This window comes from Fistularia commersonii, chromosome 23 (genome assembly GCF_037954325.1).
Source record: "Fistularia commersonii isolate RoL2024-O1a breed Wild chromosome 23, RoL_Fcom_v1.0, whole genome shotgun sequence".
In the NCBI taxonomy this organism is placed as follows: domain Eukaryota; kingdom Metazoa; phylum Chordata; class Actinopteri; order Syngnathiformes; family Fistulariidae; genus Fistularia; species Fistularia commersonii.
The window spans coordinates 10811583-10829781 of NC_141306.1; the positions used below are offsets into that span (position 1 = coordinate 10811583).

Genomic DNA, 18199 nt, shown 5'->3' on the forward strand with positions numbered 1-18199 from the left:
AAATGGGAAAACAATTATTAAGTTCATTTCCATTTTTTTAAATAGATACCAAGAAGTTATTTTGTGACAACCTGCCCTGCTTTAGATTGCTACCCCCTGGGATTGTCTAAAACCCTCTCTCCTTGACAGTTGGTACTGCCATCTAACCTGTCTTTTTCCAGTCTACATCCAAGGATTACTCCAACTGAACTTTGGAAGAAACTGCATTTGAATGCACTTCTCAGTACAGTCATTTGAAATACCAGTGTCTGTGATATTTACATTAACAGCTAAACTCTGATGTAGACGTGAGAAAAATTCAGGTGGCACTAAAAACATAAATGGAATAGTCAGCAGTGTGCTAATGTTCAAAGTCCAACTGAACACAACCTCTATTATCACATCATGATGGTGCACAAAGATAGTGGGGTTGAGGGTGTTTGTTCATGTGCTGGGATAGCAAACAGAGGAAGCAGAGACCAAACCTTTGATTTGAAGAGATGAATGCAGATAACTAGGGAGGATCAGAAGTGTCATTTCAGTTGAGGATTTTGAAAGCATGAATAGAATCCACAAGTTCAAACAGAGAGCAGAGGAAAACTGAAGACAGGCATGAATAGTCAGTTTCTCTGTATTTTTAAACCCCCCATAAGTTCTGTAAGACAAGATTTTTTTATATTTATACATGCTCCAGATTCAGACCAAAGAGGAATGTTGAAAGTGAAGTGTTTAGAACACTTAAGGTTGACATTTCAATCTTGCCATTCTATACCAAAACACCTTTGAGTTCTTGATTGTATCAGTCATTTTTCCACTAAGGGGAAGGCTTTCACTTCCAATCAATTGGCAGGGCTCATGAATGTGAAATGAAAGTCAAATAAATACACTCACCTTTCTCACATTGTACCTGTACAATGGCCCTATGATATTGAATGCTACCCTCATGAGGACAAAACAAAAAACTACAGGTAGCACTTGCCAAACTGCATTCAGTTGTGGATGTCTTAAGATAAATTTCTAAAATATACTATCAATGTTAATCCCACATGATATAAAGAGTAAGTGCTGTTTTGCTGGGTTCATATTAAATTAACAAAACCTTAGAGCCAACCCTTACACTCCTACTAACAAGTTCCTGACGTGAACTAGCCATCACTTTGCGGAAGGGACATGAAACTCAACAAGAAATAATCAATATATGCACAATGCAGTAGTTACATATAATAAAGCACTAGGTCACAGAGAGATTGACGCAATAATACAAAGCAGAGGCAGAGTGTTTATAGATGGGTTTAACAATTTAAGGATGCCAGCTGACCTGGGAGTTTTGCATATCTGTGAGAAACAGGCTCAAAATGACAGTCCATGCCCGATTAACATGCCAGAATCATACAAAACAACACCACGGTGGTGACTTGGCAGGACTGTTGTGGCAGGTTTATTGTCCAATGATCTTATTGACAAAAGAGTCCAGTTCATCATCTTCTTTGATCCCCACAAAATGGTCGATTACATCGCCTCCTCGCATTGCAATAACAGTGGGAACTGCAGACACCTGGTGGCAGAAATTATAAGAACAAGTATAATGATTTGATGGTATAAATGAATAAATAACTCCTTAAACCAGTGATGGCAAAATTTCATTTTTTGATTAATTTTGAAGCAATGGTTGGCATCTGCTGACTTGTTGACCTGCCAAAAGTAATATTTTGCCTTTAAGAAAATTATGATAATGATAAATTATGATAATGTGCAAATGATACAATTTTACTTGTACACAAATCTGTCAACTTGAAGACGGCAGTTTTAGTTTTATCTATGCTGAGCCAAATGATCAGCATTTGGAAGCAGGTCCACCTTAAAGGCCAGGTTAATGTGTCACTAACACTAAAATAGTTAATTTACTTGAACCTGTCATCGTGGACAAATACACTTGTTCTTAATATTCTTAATGTACTAAGATAATCCGCTTTTAGTTTACTATTAAATACAACACTGATTACAATTACATTTATATATAAAGTTTCAGGAGAAGCACATCCAAGTGGAAGCAGAAGCCTCAGAAGCTTGACTTCACACTTCAAATCCTGGCGCTTTTGTCCTATGACACTGATTTTGGACAGCTTCATTGTCATCATCCCTACGAATATTATGTCACAACAACACTAACTTTAATTATGCTATAACATTATTGAAACTCAGGTTACTCAATTCTTAATTCAGATGTCAAAACATACACTACATTGTTTAACCTTACTACAAAATGTACTTGGTAAGTGCACATTTTCAAACTAAAACGCCAAATCTCACCCCATATTCAATAGCAAGATCTGTGTGATCATCAATATCAACTTTTGCCATGGCAACTTGGCCTTTCTTTTTTGCAACAGCTTTCTCCAGCCTTGGCCCAAGGATTTTACAAGGACCACACCACCTAAACACAAACAAACAAACAAACAAACAAACAAACAAACAGACAGACAGACAGACAGACAGACAGACAGACAGACAAGATGAGCTGTGAACAAGTTCAGATGAAATACAGTTCAGTTTACACTAGACTTTTTGTTTGTGTTTCTTCAGATTTACATGAAATCCAATAATCAAATTTAGAGCAATTAGAGATACTGGAACTGGAAATCACTTTCCACTAGGCAATAAAAAAGGTATCACATAAAAGCACAGTTATTTCACTAGATTTTACAGCTTAAACGGACTTGTTTAGAGGCTTCACTTGTACTAGTATGACTTTGCTTTCGGTTCTACTGAATTAAAAAAAATGACTCATCTACACATATCCATACTGCATTGGAAACAATTAGAAGTTTTCTACATACTGTATTCAAGCAAACATCTAAACTTTATCAATCTGTGTTTCTAAATTGGAAAATGTTGATTTAATCAAACTCCCTCTTAGACACACTCACTTTGCATGGAAGTCAATTAGCACTGGTAGTTCACTATTGATGACCCTCTCTGTGAAATCCTCATGGTTCTGGACGCTGAAGGAGATTTCCCGTCTAGGAGTGAGAGAAAGAGTGCAGGGCAGAGTGCGTGAAGGACAGAGCAGAGTGTTCCTGTGAATGGCCAACTGCATTGAGAAGGAACATGAAGACAAGGTAATGGATGCTGAGGATGCAGGAAGTTGGCGGATCCGTTTTGCAGACAATGTCCAAATTGTACGTGCTAGCAGTCTGTGAGTCATCTGTATGAAAGACATGAAATACAAGAACAGACGATGAATGTTAAATCATGTGAATTCAATGCAGTTTCATCAAAATTTGACATTTGAATTTCTTCATAGCACAACAGTTGAGTAAAGCGTCTATCTCTATCGAGACATGGATACGAGTTTTATACAAATGAAAAGTTTTGTGGGAAGCATGGAAAAAAATAGATAAAGAAAATACCAGAAAATAATTAAATTCATGTTTAGTCTGATTTACAAGTTGTAGAATTTTAAAACATAAGAGATGAGAGAATAAAGCATCTCATTCTCATAGTCACTTAATATTTTTCCAGCCAAATTTAGGATATGTAATCGAAAAATACTTAACCAAATATAGGTGTTTGAATCTTAATAAAATTCTAAATTGAAAAACCTACAAAAATGCTGATAACATTTCTTTTGGAAAATGTTTTTCATTTTGCAAGTTTCAATCCATTGAAGCAAATAATCGAATAGCCGTTTTAGAATTTCGACCAGATGGGCATTTAGCAGATCGATCGCGTTACTTCGAATAGCCCTTAAATATAATCAGGATTTCACTCCCTGAAACCGGTAAGGTAAAAACCCAAAACCTTTGACCTTGTGTTACCATACACTAAATCCAGTTTAATAGCTTGCATTACTGACGTACATTTCCAAAGCGACCAGGTTACTGAGTTAAGAAAAACACAGCTGAAAACTGGCAAACTGCTAGCCAGCGTTTAGTTACGTTTGTACAACAATACTCGGTATAATAATTCAGTCGTTTCGACCGGGAGCACGTTTCCGCCATTAATGTTACTGCCCTTTCGTCCTCTTCGCCTTACCGCCAATACGTTTTCTAGCAGTGAAACGCACACATACTCAAACTGGAGCGAAAATCTCCTCCAAAACGTAACACGATTAAACACAATGTTTTGTCTTGAGCAGAGGTCTCACTGTTTACCTTACACTTTGGCAGACACTTGCCCCGTCTTCACTGACCAGGAGTACTTCCGCTTGGGTACTACAATTGGCGAGCAAAACATCTTATTTTCGCTTCTCTGGAAGGCAGTATGACGAGTAGCGTCATCGCATGGTGAATTTAGAAATTACAGGGCTGTCTTTTTTCAGCACGGGGACGCTAGACTAGTCATTTATTTGAAAAACAGGGTATAATTAGAATAGCCATAAATATAAAATACTCCTAACAATCAGCTGAAGATAAATGGTGAGGATATGACAAATGAAAAAAAAAGCTACTTCTTCTTCCTTTCCTTAAGGCTTTTCCTTTCAGGGGCCGATACAACAAATCAACCCTCTGCATCTCACCTTATTCTCTGTATCCTCCTTTCTCATACAAACTAACTTCATATTCTCTCTCCAGTGACGTGCAGTCAGAAGAGGCAGGGGAGGCCGGGCCTCGCCTGTCATCATGGAAAGAAAAAAATGCAAAATGAAAAAATAAATTAAATGGTTATATTTATTCAGTGATTTGTACTTTAAAGTTATTTTCCGGTTTACTTCACCGTTTTTAGTTTTTTTCAAAATTGTTTAAAAAAATCCTATTTACCTGTCAAATATGAAGAAGAGACGTGCGGTGACGTGGCAACCAGCTGAGCCCACAATGATTCTGCTAACTGTGCTGCCATGCTATGCACTGAGACCATATTGCTGTCTCTGTGGATGTAACTATTAAAAAAACACTTTTAATATATGGACTAAATTTCCATAGTTTAGCTGATGTGTCAAATGTTTTTTGTCAAAAACAGTAATATGTTTCTCATAATCGTAAAACAAGTGTGAGGAGACATTAAGTGAGGCATGCAGTGACGGTGCCTCATGGTAGGGGGCACCGCTGATCCCAGGGATCCGTCTTACTACTCGGCTACCGAATAATACAATTAGCAATAGCAAGCTACAGTAAACAGTTAGCAAGTCAAGTGCAGCCATCCAGTTATTTTTTGCCAATCTCATCGGGCTGCATAGCCCACAAACGACAAGGGATGAATGTAAATCTCCTGGGCAGCTTCTCAACTTTTTGGCCGAGATGGATCTCATCCAAACTCTTCCTAAGGCGAGAAAGTTGCTCCGGCCGGTGGTCACCGTTCCGGCTACGACAGCATCGGTGGAGCGGTCATTCTCGGCACAGAAAAGACTCAAAACATACAGTCGGAACAGGACCGATCAAGGATGACCTTCTTCACTGGCAGTGATTTCCATTGAGACAGAGAGACTTTTAAAACTGAAGAAAGATAAGGAAGACTTCTATAAGCAAGTTATCGATGCTTTTCGTCAGGGGATGCGGCGCATGGACTTCATTTATTAGTAAAGGTAAGAGATAATAATGTTTTGTTTTTACAAGTGCTTTTTTTCTATGCTACAGTTTGTTTATGTAAAAAATGCTGATATGATATTTCAAACTTAACATGTCAACTGCTGCCAATAAAATGGTGAATAAGCTATTCTGTAGGGTTCATATGTTTGTAAATCTGACTGTGACGACGTCAGTGCCTCACCAGCCATAAACCTCACCGCATGTCACTGCCTCTCTCACTAAATCTATAAGTCTTCTCTTTGGTCTTCCTCTAGACCTCCTGTCTGGCAGCTCCAATTCCAGAATCCGTCCACCAATATATTCACTATCCCTCCTCTGTACATGATCGAACCATCTCATTCTTGCGTATCTGATCTTCTCAAAAATATCAAACATGTGCTGTCCCTCTGATAGACTCATTTCTGATCCTATCCCATCCTTGTCACTCCCAAAGAGAACCTCAACATCTTCATCTCTGCGACATCCAGCTCTGCTTCCTGTCTTCAATGCCGCTGTCTCCAAACTGCATAGCATCGCTGGTCTAACCACTGTCTTATACACCTTTCCTTTAATTCTGGCTGATATTTTTCAAGCATAGAGTCCCACTGACACATTTCTACACCCATTCCAACCTGCATAAACTTGTTTCTTTACCTCTTTCCCAAACTCTCCGCTGTTCTGGACTATTGACCCTAAGGACTTGAAATCCTCCAACTTTTTGATCTCCACTCCCTGTTGCCTCACTGTTTCATGCGGGTTACTCTCATTCGCACACATATATCCCTGTCTTGCTGCGACTATTCCTCTCCTTTCCAGAGCATACCTCCACCCCCCAAGATTATCCTCAACCTGTACGCTGCTCACTATTGTTCACAATGTCATCTGCAAATATTATGGTACATGGAGATTCCTGTCAAACCTCATCTGTCAGCCTGTCCATCAGAACTGCGAAAGAAGGTGGTCAAGGCTGGTCCCTGATGAAGTCCCACCTCCCCCTTGAACATTTTTCTGTTACACCTACAGCACACCTCACAGCTGTCTCACAGTTAGCATACATGTCATGCACCAGTCTAACATACTTCTCTGCCACTCCAGATTTCCTCATACAATACCAGCGTTCCTCTCTTGGCACCCTGCCATATGCCTTTTCAAGGTCTACAAAACCACAATGCAGCTCCCTCTGACCGTCTCTGTACTATTAGCAGTACTATTAGCAAATGCTGCATCTGTAGTGCTCCTTTCAGGCACAAAGCCATACTGCTGCTCACAAATTCTGACTCCTGCTCTCAGTCTAGTTTCCACTACTCTTTCCCATAACTTCACTGTATGGCTCATCAAATTTATCCCTCTATAGTTGCAACTCTGCACATTCCCCTCTTATTCCATCACACTTCGTCTCGATTCTTCAGGCATCTACTCACTCGATACGATCCTGTTGAATAATCTAATCAGAAACTGCTCCCTCTCCCAAACGCTGCAACACCTCCACAGGTATATCATCAGGACCAACACTCTTCATCCTCTTCAATGCCTTCCTTCCAATGACTTCACTTCTACTAATCTCGCTACTTTGTGGTCTACAATAGTGCAATAGTGACCTCTTCTACCCTTGCCTCTCTCTCCATCTTCCCATCACTCTTACAGCATCTGTCAATACATTTCCATTTCTACCCTTAATCATCCGGACCTGCTGTACATTCTTTCCATGTTTCCATGTGGCCCGCCGTCGTTTGCCCACCCCTGCTCTTAGACTCTACTAGATATGCCTACCAGGCCTGCCTACCAGATCCATCAACTAAACACGCCCCCATCTAATTTTAAAATATATTTATATACAAGAAGGTAGAATAGATAAAGTACTCTAATTCTCCATGGTTGTTTTTTCCACAGACACCACGGAGCACCCTGTTAACCCTGAATTTCGGGATGATGAGCCTCTCGACCCGATGGCGGACATTTTTCAGGAGTCCCCAGGACATGCAGATGATGTGGTTCTGTTGCCTTCATCAGGTCATGATCTCCAGCTCTATTTTGAGTGATACACAGCCAAGTGTGAAGTGGCCAGGATGAGGATCAGCACCTCCAAATCTGAGATCATGGCGGTCAAACTGAAATGAGTGGAATGCCCACTCTGGGTTGGGGAAGAGGTCCTGCCCCAAGTGGAGGAGTTCAAGTATCTCAGAGTCTTGTTCATGAGTGAGGGAAGGAAGGAGGGAGAGATCGACAGGCAGATCGGTACGGCGTCTGCAGCAATGCGGACTCTGTACCGGTCTGTCGTGGTGAAGAGGGAGCTGAGCCAAAAAGGCGAAGTTCTCAATTTACTGGTCAATCTACGTTCCCACCCTCAACTATGGTCACAAACTATGGGTAGTGACCAAAAGAATAAGACTGCGGATAAAAGCGGCCGAAACAAATTTCCTCTGCAGGGTGGCCAGACTCTCCCTTAGAGAGAGTGAGAGGTTTGGTCATCCAGGAGTAGCTTGGAGTAGAGCTGCTGCTCCTCAGCATAGATATTATAGTATTCCGATGTTCCATCTGGGAGGAGACCACGGGGAAGACCCAGGACATGCTGGAGAGACTAAGTCTCCAGGCTGGCCTTGGAATGCCTTGGGGTCCCCCCAAAGGAGCTGGACCATGTGGCGGGGGAGATTCTATAGGGGGCTTGCAATGCTAGCCTTTACAATATCAAAAAAATCTACACTTGTTGCCAGCCATGACGGAGGTCAAGAGGAGTCAGGAAATGTTAGGAGGTTGTGGAGAGTCGTGACGGCGGATCTGCTCGGCACCGGTCTGCTCAGACCAGTCTGCTCAGCACCGGGTCCTCAAAGGCCGTTGGAGCTGAAGCTTGACAATGTAACCTGAGGTCATTGGGTGTTTTGGGTCTTTCAACATCAGACACCCTTGCCCAGGTTACCCAGCAGGGGCTGACCAGTACCCAGCTTGTGTCTCGATAGCTTGTGTGGCCCACAGATCTCCCCTCCTGATCCATGGACATTATGACACCTTCTCAGTAGCACAGTGATGTTTTTGATGGCTGATGGGGCAGCATAGCTCAGGGGGTTACAGTGGTTGTCCTTGAAACTGAACATAGAAAAGTCTAGTTCAATTCCCACGCTCATCCTAGCCTGTTGAAGTGTTGTTGAGCAAGACACTGAACCATTAGCTTCCTTCTGCTCATGGTTCATCCATGATGGGCTAATTGCAGTGGTCAAATCTTGCTGAATGTAAGCGCTCCTCCGCCAGGGCTTTCGGGCAAGAGCTTAGGATGTCCTCTCCTCTAGCAGAGAGGACAAACAAGTGTCTCTGCTTGATCCCGACAGATGTTGTCAGATGGGCTGGGGAGGACGTTGTAGACTGACTTAATCAAGAACTTTATCCAGAGTGACCCAGCCTTTGAAGCTCAGGCCAAGAGATCTTAGGTTGCTTCAAAGACCAGCCTGGCCAGACACAACTGCTCGTGGAAGCTTTAATCATATTTCAGCTTGGTTAACTGTCTCCTGGGCTTTCCACCTCCAACCAGTTCATACTTCAATCTGGTTGAGGATTTTGGTGTCGTTGGATCCCTACACAGCAGAGCTTGCTTTGCATGGGTAACCATGAACTCCTCTGACAGATTACTGATCGGAAGTCGCAGCTTGTCCTTTTTCCCATACAAGGCCATGCTCCTGAAACTTCGTGGTAGGCCCAATTACCTGCACAGGTGGCCACTTATGTTTCTTTTAAAGCCCTCAAAAGTGTAGTAACAGTGAGGTCATTCATAAATGCTGATAGGAATCTGCTGTTCACCTGACTTGGTGAGGGGGTCCTATGTATTTATCTTACTCAGTGCGATAGTTCATGAATGAACATTAACTAGAACTGACAATTTTTCATCCTTCCCACATCCTGCACAACAAACTGTGGCTGATGGGCAGCTCATTCACCCCACGGCTCATCCCACCCGGGGCAGATCTGAACGCTTTAGATGCTTCTTTGTGCCCATGGCCATCAGACTGTTTAACAGCAGTCTGGATTTTGACCTGCTGGTGGTGTATCTGTGCTACCACAACTTCACCCACTTACATGTGTGATGCCCAACTATGTTGTCTATTTTTATCCTTGTTGGTCTAAGCCCTGCTTATTTTTTGTCATGGTTATGGTCATGTTCCTATCCTTGTCGTCAATTTGGTTGTCCATTTTCACCCTTGCTGTTTTTTCCTCCCCATTCTGATCCTTGACATTGTTGTTCACAAATAGACAACAGAGAGAACGACTTTCGCAATCTTCGAATTGTCTCGATTTATATTTTTTGATTTTATAACCATTATGCTGCTGTGACAAAAGAACTTCCCCTAATTTGATGCACTGAATTGAAAACTCAAGTAGAACTGCTGTACCTGTACATGGTACATTATAAAATTGTGCAGAGCTGCAACATACAAAGTTTAGGACATCAAATTTTAAAAAAAATCTGAAGATGCCGATGTTTCTCAACACTACTGCTCTTAATACTTACTATAAATGAAGACTGTCATGAGTGATGGATGAAAACTGCCTCATAGACCACAATAGTAAAATGTAATTTCATAAAAAGCTTTAATTTCACCAGAGAAGCCAAAACAAAAACCACAAAGTCACACAGATTAAAATCAAACATACAAGGTCCCAAAAATGGACAAGAAAAAAAAACAAAAAAACAGGAAGATGTATAAAAACCAAACAAGTATATTTACTTCCAGTTACGAGAAACAAGATCCACAGAGAGGACACTTCTGTTTGGTGGAGAGAATCTATCTTGACTGCTCAACTAGAAAGGGACAGAATAGGAGCAATGAGATGAACTTGGCAGTACAATGAGCTACAGCTTAACTTATAATTATGTAGTAAATCATGAATGAGTGCTTTCTGATTAATTAGTGTGGTTGAACAGCAGCATGAACTTGTGTCTCCTGCAAATAAGTTTACTAAGAGTTTGAAACACTAGCTGATTATCTGCCCCTGAATTGACATGACTAACTGCCTCTGATGCTAAGCTGAAGAAAAGAAAAATAGAGGATTACTATAAAACTGTTTTTAATATGTTAAATCCAAAATGGCTATCAAGCCATCATACCAATGTTAGCGACTATGCTTTGACAATAAATCTAATTTCATTGGGTACTTGTACTTACTGTAAGAAGAGATGTCAATTTCATCCGGCAGTTCAGCCACATTCACCTCAAAGCGATCCTGCACATCATTCAGAGTCTTGGCGTCAGTTTCATCAGACACAAAGGTTATGGCCAGGCCTTTTGTTCCAAACCTTCCAGCACGGGCAACCTAACAGATGAAAGCAAAAGTTAGAGAAACTTTCCTAAATAACGCAATGTTGAATGGTTTCTAAAAAAAGAAGCATTGGGTTATTTATTTATTACATTTATGATACGGCTGCCAAAACACAGTCATTAGCACAGCGCAACATGGCAGGTGATAAGATTCAGTTAAAAGGAGGATTCAAATTTCCATTTCTGGTGACACAAAACAGTAAATATCAAGGAATAAGACTCAGAACTATAGTTGAAGTCTAATGATATGCTAATATGAATACAGAAACTTTAAAGCAGTGACGTAGTAATGTCTGCTCTTTTACCATTTGCAATTTGATGAGCCATTCGAAGAGAAAAGATTACATACTTTCTGACAGATAAAAAATACAATTTAAGTTGATTTTGAAAGTTCAGATTACAGTGTACTTATAAGTCTGTCAAAATGAACCACAAGGAAAAAAAAATGATAACGTATTGTTTTCTCAAATGAAATCTCAGTAATTCCCCTTTTTTTCCCCTGCATGATGTCTTACAAAGAGACATCTTCAGAACTCCCCCTCAAGTCCTTACCCTGTGCAAATATGTGTCAGAATCTTCTGGCATGTCATAGTTGAATACAATATTAACCCTCTCAATATCCATCCCACGACCAAACAGGTTAGTGGCAACCAAGATTCGCCTTTGGAAGTCCTTGAACTGCTGATAGCGAGACAGCCTAAGGGATAAAAAGAAGTGATAAGGGATTATCACAGCAGACGGGAGGCACAATAGCTCCTTTGGAGACAGGGTGGTATTGAATGCGGATTTATACTCCATAAACACGACAGTGCATTTGGGTATATCTTATGAGTGTAAGAATGCCAAGAAGAATCTGTGAATATGTTTCCTCTCACCTTTCCTCCTGAGCCATCCCCCTGTGAATAGCAATAGCAGGGAAATTTTGCTCCACTAGAAGCTGAGACAAAGCGATGCAGCGTTGAACTGACTTGACAAAGATCACCACCTAGATGTAAAGCAAGGATGTAAGATATGAGAAACAGCTTGGACAAGGCCTGTTATAAAAACAGGATTTTATCTTTTCATCTTATAAAATTAAAGGTTACATCAACCTGGCATTGACAATAAACTAGACATCTGTGGCTTTAATTCATGTTACCTGCTAAACCATTCACAAGAGTACAGTCTTTGTACTAGAGGTAGCATTAACAAGACATTTCATTCTAATGATCTTGATGAAGCAAACTTAATTCAAAATACTTAATTCAAGGACAATGCAAAAATTATACCTGATTGAACTCCAATACGTCCAGAAGGTCAAAGAGCTTACGATTTTTCTCACTGTCTTTCAGCTTACAATAGTACTGTTGCAGGCCATGGAGGGTAAGTTTGGTTTCATCATCCACAAATACTTCCATAGGCTACATAGGAGATGTTGGGTTAGTTATTGAGTGTCTGGCCATAATTGTAAACAAGGAGGGAATATAAATAAATGAATAAATAAATACAAACACACCTGATAGTAGAAGAAGGACATACATTTACTGTTTATGTTACATATTCAAAAAAAGAAAAAAGGCATCAAAATAACAAATCATTGTTCACTTACATCTTGCATGAATTTGCGACACACTGGTCTGATTTCCTTACTAAGTGTTGCGCTGAACATCATGACCTGCTTCTCATGGGGTGTGATCCTGAAGATGTCCTGTACATCACACCTCATGTCTGCCAACAACAAAAGGACTTTTAATATTGTAATCATGCTTTAGGTTGGAAGCAATCGGGCAACTTGTTATTTAGCTGTGTGAAATAAAAGAGGTAATATTGGAAAAAATATCCCACCTAACTGCTCCAACATTTTGTCACATTCGTCAAGGACAAAATGCTTGACATTCTTCAGACTGAGGGTCTTGTTCCGGATGAGGGCAAGGATGCGGCCTGGAGTTCCAACGACAATATGGGGACAGTTCTTCTTCAAGACTTCTTCATCTTTTTGAATGGCCATGCCACCAAAGAATACTGCGGCCTTGACGGTAGGCATGTACTTGGAGAAGCGCTCGTACTCTTTACTAATTTGGAAAGCCAGCTCTCGTGTGTGGCACATGACCAATACAGACACCTGAAAGATGTTGTACATACAAAAATTAATTTTCACTTTACTTCAGCCTAAAATTATACTTCTGAGCCACTACTCTTTTAAATATTATCTGTTAAACCCCAGGAACTTACCTGCCCATCAACAGGTTCAATTTGTTGCAGTGTAGCTAGAACAAACACTGCTGTCTTGCCCATTCCAGATTTTGCCTGACACAAGATATCCATACCCAGGATGGCTTGAGGGATGCACTCATGTTGGACTGCACAGAACATTAAAAATTAACCAATTCAAGACATGTTACAAATAAATCAGATTATCGCTACTTTATTGTCCTTTGTTGCAGGCACATGAAAAATGGAAACTAAATACACAACTCACCCTCAGAAGGATGTTCAAAACCACAGTCAATGATAGCACGGAGAAGCTCTGGTTTGAGAAGAAAATCTCTAAAGCCAGAACTGTGGATGGAAACATAGGAACCCTTCACCTCCTTCTTGCCAGAAGGGGCTGCACTGTCAGGAGCCCCTTGAGGTTCTTCATCTTCCTCATAGTCAAGCAACTCGTTATCAACGTCATTTTCAGCCATCGTAGTTGTCTAGAAAAGATCGGGAGACCTTCATAAGGAAAAGTGTCCGTAATATTTATATTGCCCGCGAGATAAGCATCATGTACACAAAGCTCGCTTTCACTTTACTAGGCCGTGGGAAGAAATTGAGAATTACATTAAAATTGACAGGCGTATGAATTCGACTAAGACCGAGGGGAGTTAGTTGAGCAAAGACAAAATGTCCGCTGAAACGCAACGTATTTTCGAGATTGTGAGTGAAAGTTCGGTTTAGCTTGCGATGTTAGTGTTCTACCCGGCTCGCTGGAGCCAGTGCCTCCACGTAGAGCTATTGTCTTGCATGAAGACTGCGAACGTGGCAAGAAAATTTACTATCAAATGTTGCTTCAGCAACAATTGATCCCACAGGACAAATGCAAATATTGGGGATGATAAAGAATTGGTTAGATGCGCAACTAAAATCAATTCACAACACAATATGTTAAGATTATTGGATTGGACACGGTAGCCACATGAACAGAAGTTAGCTTGCTACAATCCTCAAACAATGAAATAAGTCTGTTCAATCAGTCGTAGTTCCTTCAAAAAAATTGCAAAACACAATCTTTTCGGATAGTTAAGCAAAATCGATGACAAGGAAAACCTATATTTTCTAAAACCCAATGTATTTAATAAGGCTTACCCTTTTCGTGCGTTCTGAGCCGTATCAAACAGTCCAAAACCGCATGGGGAGGCCTTTGGTTATTGAACGAATCGGAAGTCCCACCTACATTAAACCACGCTGAAATTATTGGTGGATATGGGTAACCACGCGAAATAGCAGGCGGTGATTGGACAAGTCGTGTGCCGGAATCGACTGCTGACTTAAAAGAGCGGGATGAGTCTGTTTGGGTATTGTTCTTTAACGTGACATTGATTAAAATATAAACAAATAACGCACGTAAAAGTATTCAATAAAGATATTTCAGCACTCATCTGAGAGGCTGCTTCATTCCTGAAAGACTGGAGAGTTGAAGAGAATATAGGTGTGTGGCAACCAGGACTATTTTGATTATTGGATTGGTATTGTTGGATGTGGAGACACCCCCCGACATTTTTGTTTTGTGTGTATATTGTTGTTGTTTTGATTTCAGATGGCACTCACCCACACTATGCTGGAAATGTTTGAATTGACGCTGTTGTAGTTCTTACTTTGACCGGGGGTGGCGGTAGTGACACAACAGCGGGTGGTTGACTTCTGAAGCCTCGCTCACAATCAGTGGTTGTCGGCGTCTGGCTTCCAGCAGTCACTCGCCACTCTGACTGAAACGTATTGACTTGTGTATTCCAGGAATAAATCACATGTGACACACAATTTCCTGCCTCCTGTGTGTAACATAACCTTGGCGAGCTAGCCAGGAGGCAAAAATTAAAAATCTTGAGACAACTCACCTGAGAGTCGAACCTAGACGTATTCAGAGACAATAAGGAGCAGGTGCTAGATGACATCCTCGTAACTCTGTGGACCTTGGACAAGCCAGAGCTCATCAAAGTGTGCCATCATTTTAAGTGCAGGAATCAATAGGTGAAGGATTCAATGTACAGACCCGCCATGCCCTGATGAGGATGGTGGAAGTCACAATTGGTGAAATTGAAGATGGTGAAGATTCCCAAGTGTTCCAACAATATATTAAAGAGCTCCAGTCATTTGTAAAGTCCCTTGAAACACAAGAAATACATGATCCTGAGTCAGATAAGGCTGCAATAGAACTACTCAAGCAGGAATATGAACGACTTCAGCAAGTACAGGCAGTGGAATGTCGTCTCCTGGAGGAGAAGATAGGAGCGCTAGATACAAAGCTGAGCAGTATGGCAGTAACCAGTGACAGAGAGACAATAACCTCTGATTTCCAAAGAGTGCCTGAAGTTACCCTAAAGAAAGAATTTAGAATCTCGGGCCAGGTTGGAGAAGCAGGGCAGAAAGAAAAGCTTTCTTTCACTAGCCTAAGCAACCAGATCGAGTCAGGAAGGGGTGCCCTGAGAGTGAGATCATTGAGGCTGTTATTAAAGCCGTCAGCCCAGGCCTTCATCTCCAAGACCTGCTGGAAGTGAAGCGGGACCTCACTCTCCCCACTCTCAGAATCATCTTGAGAGGACATTTTAAGGTTGACTCATCATCAGACCTACTGCACAGGCTCATGAACATCACCCAAGACCCCAAAGAATCTGCTCAAGCCTTTCTGTTTAGAGCAATTGAACTTAAAGAGAAACTACTCAGTAGGACTGGGGAAGAAGATGAAGGTGACCAGTTTAGCCCAAATCTGATCCAACGCAAGTTCCTGCATTCCCTTGAAACAGGTTTGCCAAGTGAAGCAGTGAAGTTCCAGTTGAAACCATACCTGAGCGATTCAGAAGTCACAGATGAGATTTTAATTGAAAAAATAAATGAAGCTGCCAGCCTTGAAACAGAGAGACAGAACAAACTTAAGAGACATATATCAGTCAAACTCCCCAGAGTGAATGAGATACAAGCAGAGGTACAGCCCACCCACAGTCACACACAACCAAAAAGTGACAATGACACACAGGATCAAAGACAAAATAAAGGAGGTGACAATAAGAAGAAGGAAGGACAAAATACAGGGCCAGATCCAGAGACTGTTAAGTTAATTGAGAGCCTGAAAGCAGATGTGCTGGAGATTAAGAAACTTTACACTGAGTCCAGGTCAGCGCCACTAAAACGCACATCCACTCAGGCCAAAGGATGCCATGCGTGCAGAGAAGTAGGTACTGGTGATATCTGTCAGCACTGCTTCAGGTGTGGACAAGAAGGACATCTCTCTCGTGGCTGCAGACAAAAAAATTTGCAGGGAAATGGAAAGGGGTTGCTGAAGGGGGACCAACAGTAACCCAATCATCCTCCAGGTCCCACATTGAGATTGTAACACTGCAGGCCAACACTGAATGTTCGCTGAAGCCATCAGGTGAACACAAAGACACCATGACTCCCTCTCAGTCCAACGGCAATCTGCCCTGTCAGTGTCAAACCAAGCTCATCAGTCTCATCGGAAGAAGATGTGTGGTACAGTGCCAACTTGATAACATACCAGTGCAAGCTCTATGGGACACAGGTGCTCAGGCAAGTTTAATAAATGAGGAATGGAGACAGAAACACCTTCCTCACAGCACGCTGAGATCTCTCACAGAACTCTTGTCTGAACCACTGGTAGCTGTAGCAGCAAATGGCAGCGAAATACCATTCATTGGCTGGAGACCGAGTTTCACTTGAACTCTGACACTCACCCCTCAAAAACATTAATTGTTCCCATCCTAGTCTCGAGTGATCTAAATGTTGCAGAACAACCTATTATCGGGTTCAATGTAATAGGCGAGGTAGTGGGAAAGTGGGACAAAGAACGTGAAAACACAGCACATACAAAAAATCAGTCAAACATTCTCAGTGTCAGTCACAACAGCTAAATCTATGGTCAAGATGTTACAGACTCACAGAGACCAAAGAGTTGGGACTGTTTGCACAGGGAAGAAGGAAATTCGCCTGTCAGGAGCTCAAATAAGCACCATCTATGTCCGTACATATATAGGAGCTCAGTATGCTGGCCGGAGTTTACTGTTAATTCCAGATGAACTGTTACAACTACCTGAGGGCCTGGTCATTCAAGAAGGACTAGTCACTGTCACACGGGGTAGGCCAGTTTTTATTCCTATCTCTATTCTGAATGCAAACAAGCAAGACCTTACCCTGCCTTCACACACTACCTGGGTTACTTAGAAGAAGTAAGAGCACTGTATCCAGTTGCAGCACAAGGTTCTGAAAATACATTTGAGAGACTTGAAAACGACTGTGGTATACAGGTCAAGGTAAATGAGGTCATCAGTAACATGCAATCCCACACTAAACCAGGTCTGCGGGATCCCCCAGTTAAACTTGACCATCTCAGTCCTGACCAGCAGAAAGCAGTGAAGCAGCTGCTACGAGAGGAGTGTCATGCATTTGCCTATGATGACAAAGATGTTGGGTGTATCCCCTCTTTAAGCATGCACATCACACTACATGACACTACGCCTGTGAAAAAGACATATGTTTCAGCCCCAAAACCGCTGCACCAAGAGGTCAAAGACTATCTCCAAGAGTGGTTCATAACTTGGGAACTGGTGTGTTTTGGGGAAATGTGTTTTATAAGATATTATAAGATATTAGATATTTATTCTACACGATATATGTTGAAGCTACTGTTATCTAACAAAAACTGGGGAGGATACAGCATTGGTGGTCTAAAAGTACTTATCTCACCAATTGAAGCATTTTTGAAAAACTTGTTAATAACTCACTGACTGTGAGGAACTGGTGTGTGTGTTGTTGAAATGTTTTATAGGTTAATTCTTATATTCTTAGAATTCTTACCAGGCACAAACCAGTGTCCTTCTGAGACGCTCCCAAGCCTGGATAGATGCAGGGTGTTGTACCAGGAGGGGTATCTGGCGTAAAACTCATGCCATAAAACAACTATGCAAATCAAACCTATGACTTCCGTACCAGATCAGTTGAGGCCCAGGTTAACAATGACTGCCATTGGTGCCTATTACCTACAAGGTAGCAGTGGAAATTGGGCTGCTGTGGGTCAAAGAAGAAGGGTGAGGGGGTTGCATGTTCAAAAGCATAGGGAGAAGAAAAAAGGCAAGGGTCTGGAACTTAGAGTGGAGGCTTTTAATGTTCCTTTGGAACAATCTCAAATAATTTAACCCTGCTTCATTTGTTGTATTTCTGTTT

The 18199-nt window shown here is 41.4% G+C and overlaps 2 protein-coding genes across 2 annotated transcripts; both read right to left on the reverse strand.

Annotated features, from left to right (window-relative positions):
- Positions 1–581: 581 nt before the first annotated feature.
- On the reverse strand, positions 582–4231 carry txn2 (thioredoxin 2). The gene is made up of 4 exons (XM_086170534.1): positions 4134–4231; positions 2907–3184; positions 2290–2413; positions 582–1534 (listed from the first exon to the last, which is right to left on the reverse strand). The coding sequence occupies exons 2-4, from the start codon at positions 3182–3184 to the stop codon at positions 1418–1420; spliced, it is 519 nt and encodes a 172-aa protein (XP_086026660.1). The 5' UTR covers positions 4134–4231; the 3' UTR covers positions 582–1417.
- A 5808-nt stretch (positions 4232–10039) lies between these two features.
- On the reverse strand, positions 10040–14195 carry LOC147221056 (ATP-dependent RNA helicase DDX39A-like). Its single transcript, XM_086170638.1, has 10 exons — positions 14114–14195; positions 13245–13461; positions 12998–13125; positions 12611–12887; positions 12375–12493; positions 12055–12186; positions 11662–11771; positions 11339–11483; positions 10634–10781; positions 10040–10269 (listed from the first exon to the last, which is right to left on the reverse strand). Exons 2-10 carry the CDS (start codon positions 13450–13452, stop codon positions 10253–10255), a joined length of 1284 nt encoding a protein of 427 aa, XP_086026764.1. The 5' UTR covers positions 13453–13461; positions 14114–14195; the 3' UTR covers positions 10040–10252.
- Between the last annotated feature and the right edge of the window lie 4004 nt (positions 14196–18199).

What these genes read in the sequence shown, in the direction of transcription:
- txn2 (XM_086170534.1), bottom strand. Translation starts at nt 3,184, where the DNA reads ATGACTCACAGACTGCTAGCACGTACAATTTGGACATTGTCTGCAAAA. An exon ending in CTAATTGACTTCCATGCAAA is followed by an intron (nt 2,414 to 2,906) that starts GTGAGTGTGTCT and finishes GTTTGTGTTTAG; the next exon opens with GTGGTGTGGTCCTTGTAAAA. An exon ending in ATCTTGCTATTGAATATGGG is followed by an intron (nt 1,535 to 2,289) that starts GTGAGATTTGGC and finishes TTCTGCCACCAG; the next exon opens with GTGTCTGCAGTTCCCACTGT.
- LOC147221056 (XM_086170638.1), bottom strand. Translation starts at nt 13,452, where the DNA reads ATGGCTGAAAATGACGTTGATAACGAGTTGCTTGACTATGAGGAAGAT. An exon ending in CAAAATGTTGGAGCAGTTAG is followed by an intron (nt 12,494 to 12,610) that starts GTGGGATATTTT and finishes TGTTGTTGGCAG; the next exon opens with ACATGAGGTGTGATGTACAG. An exon ending in ACGTATTGGAGTTCAATCAG is followed by an intron (nt 11,772 to 12,054) that starts GTATAATTTTTG and finishes CTTTACATCTAG; the next exon opens with GTGGTGATCTTTGTCAAGTC.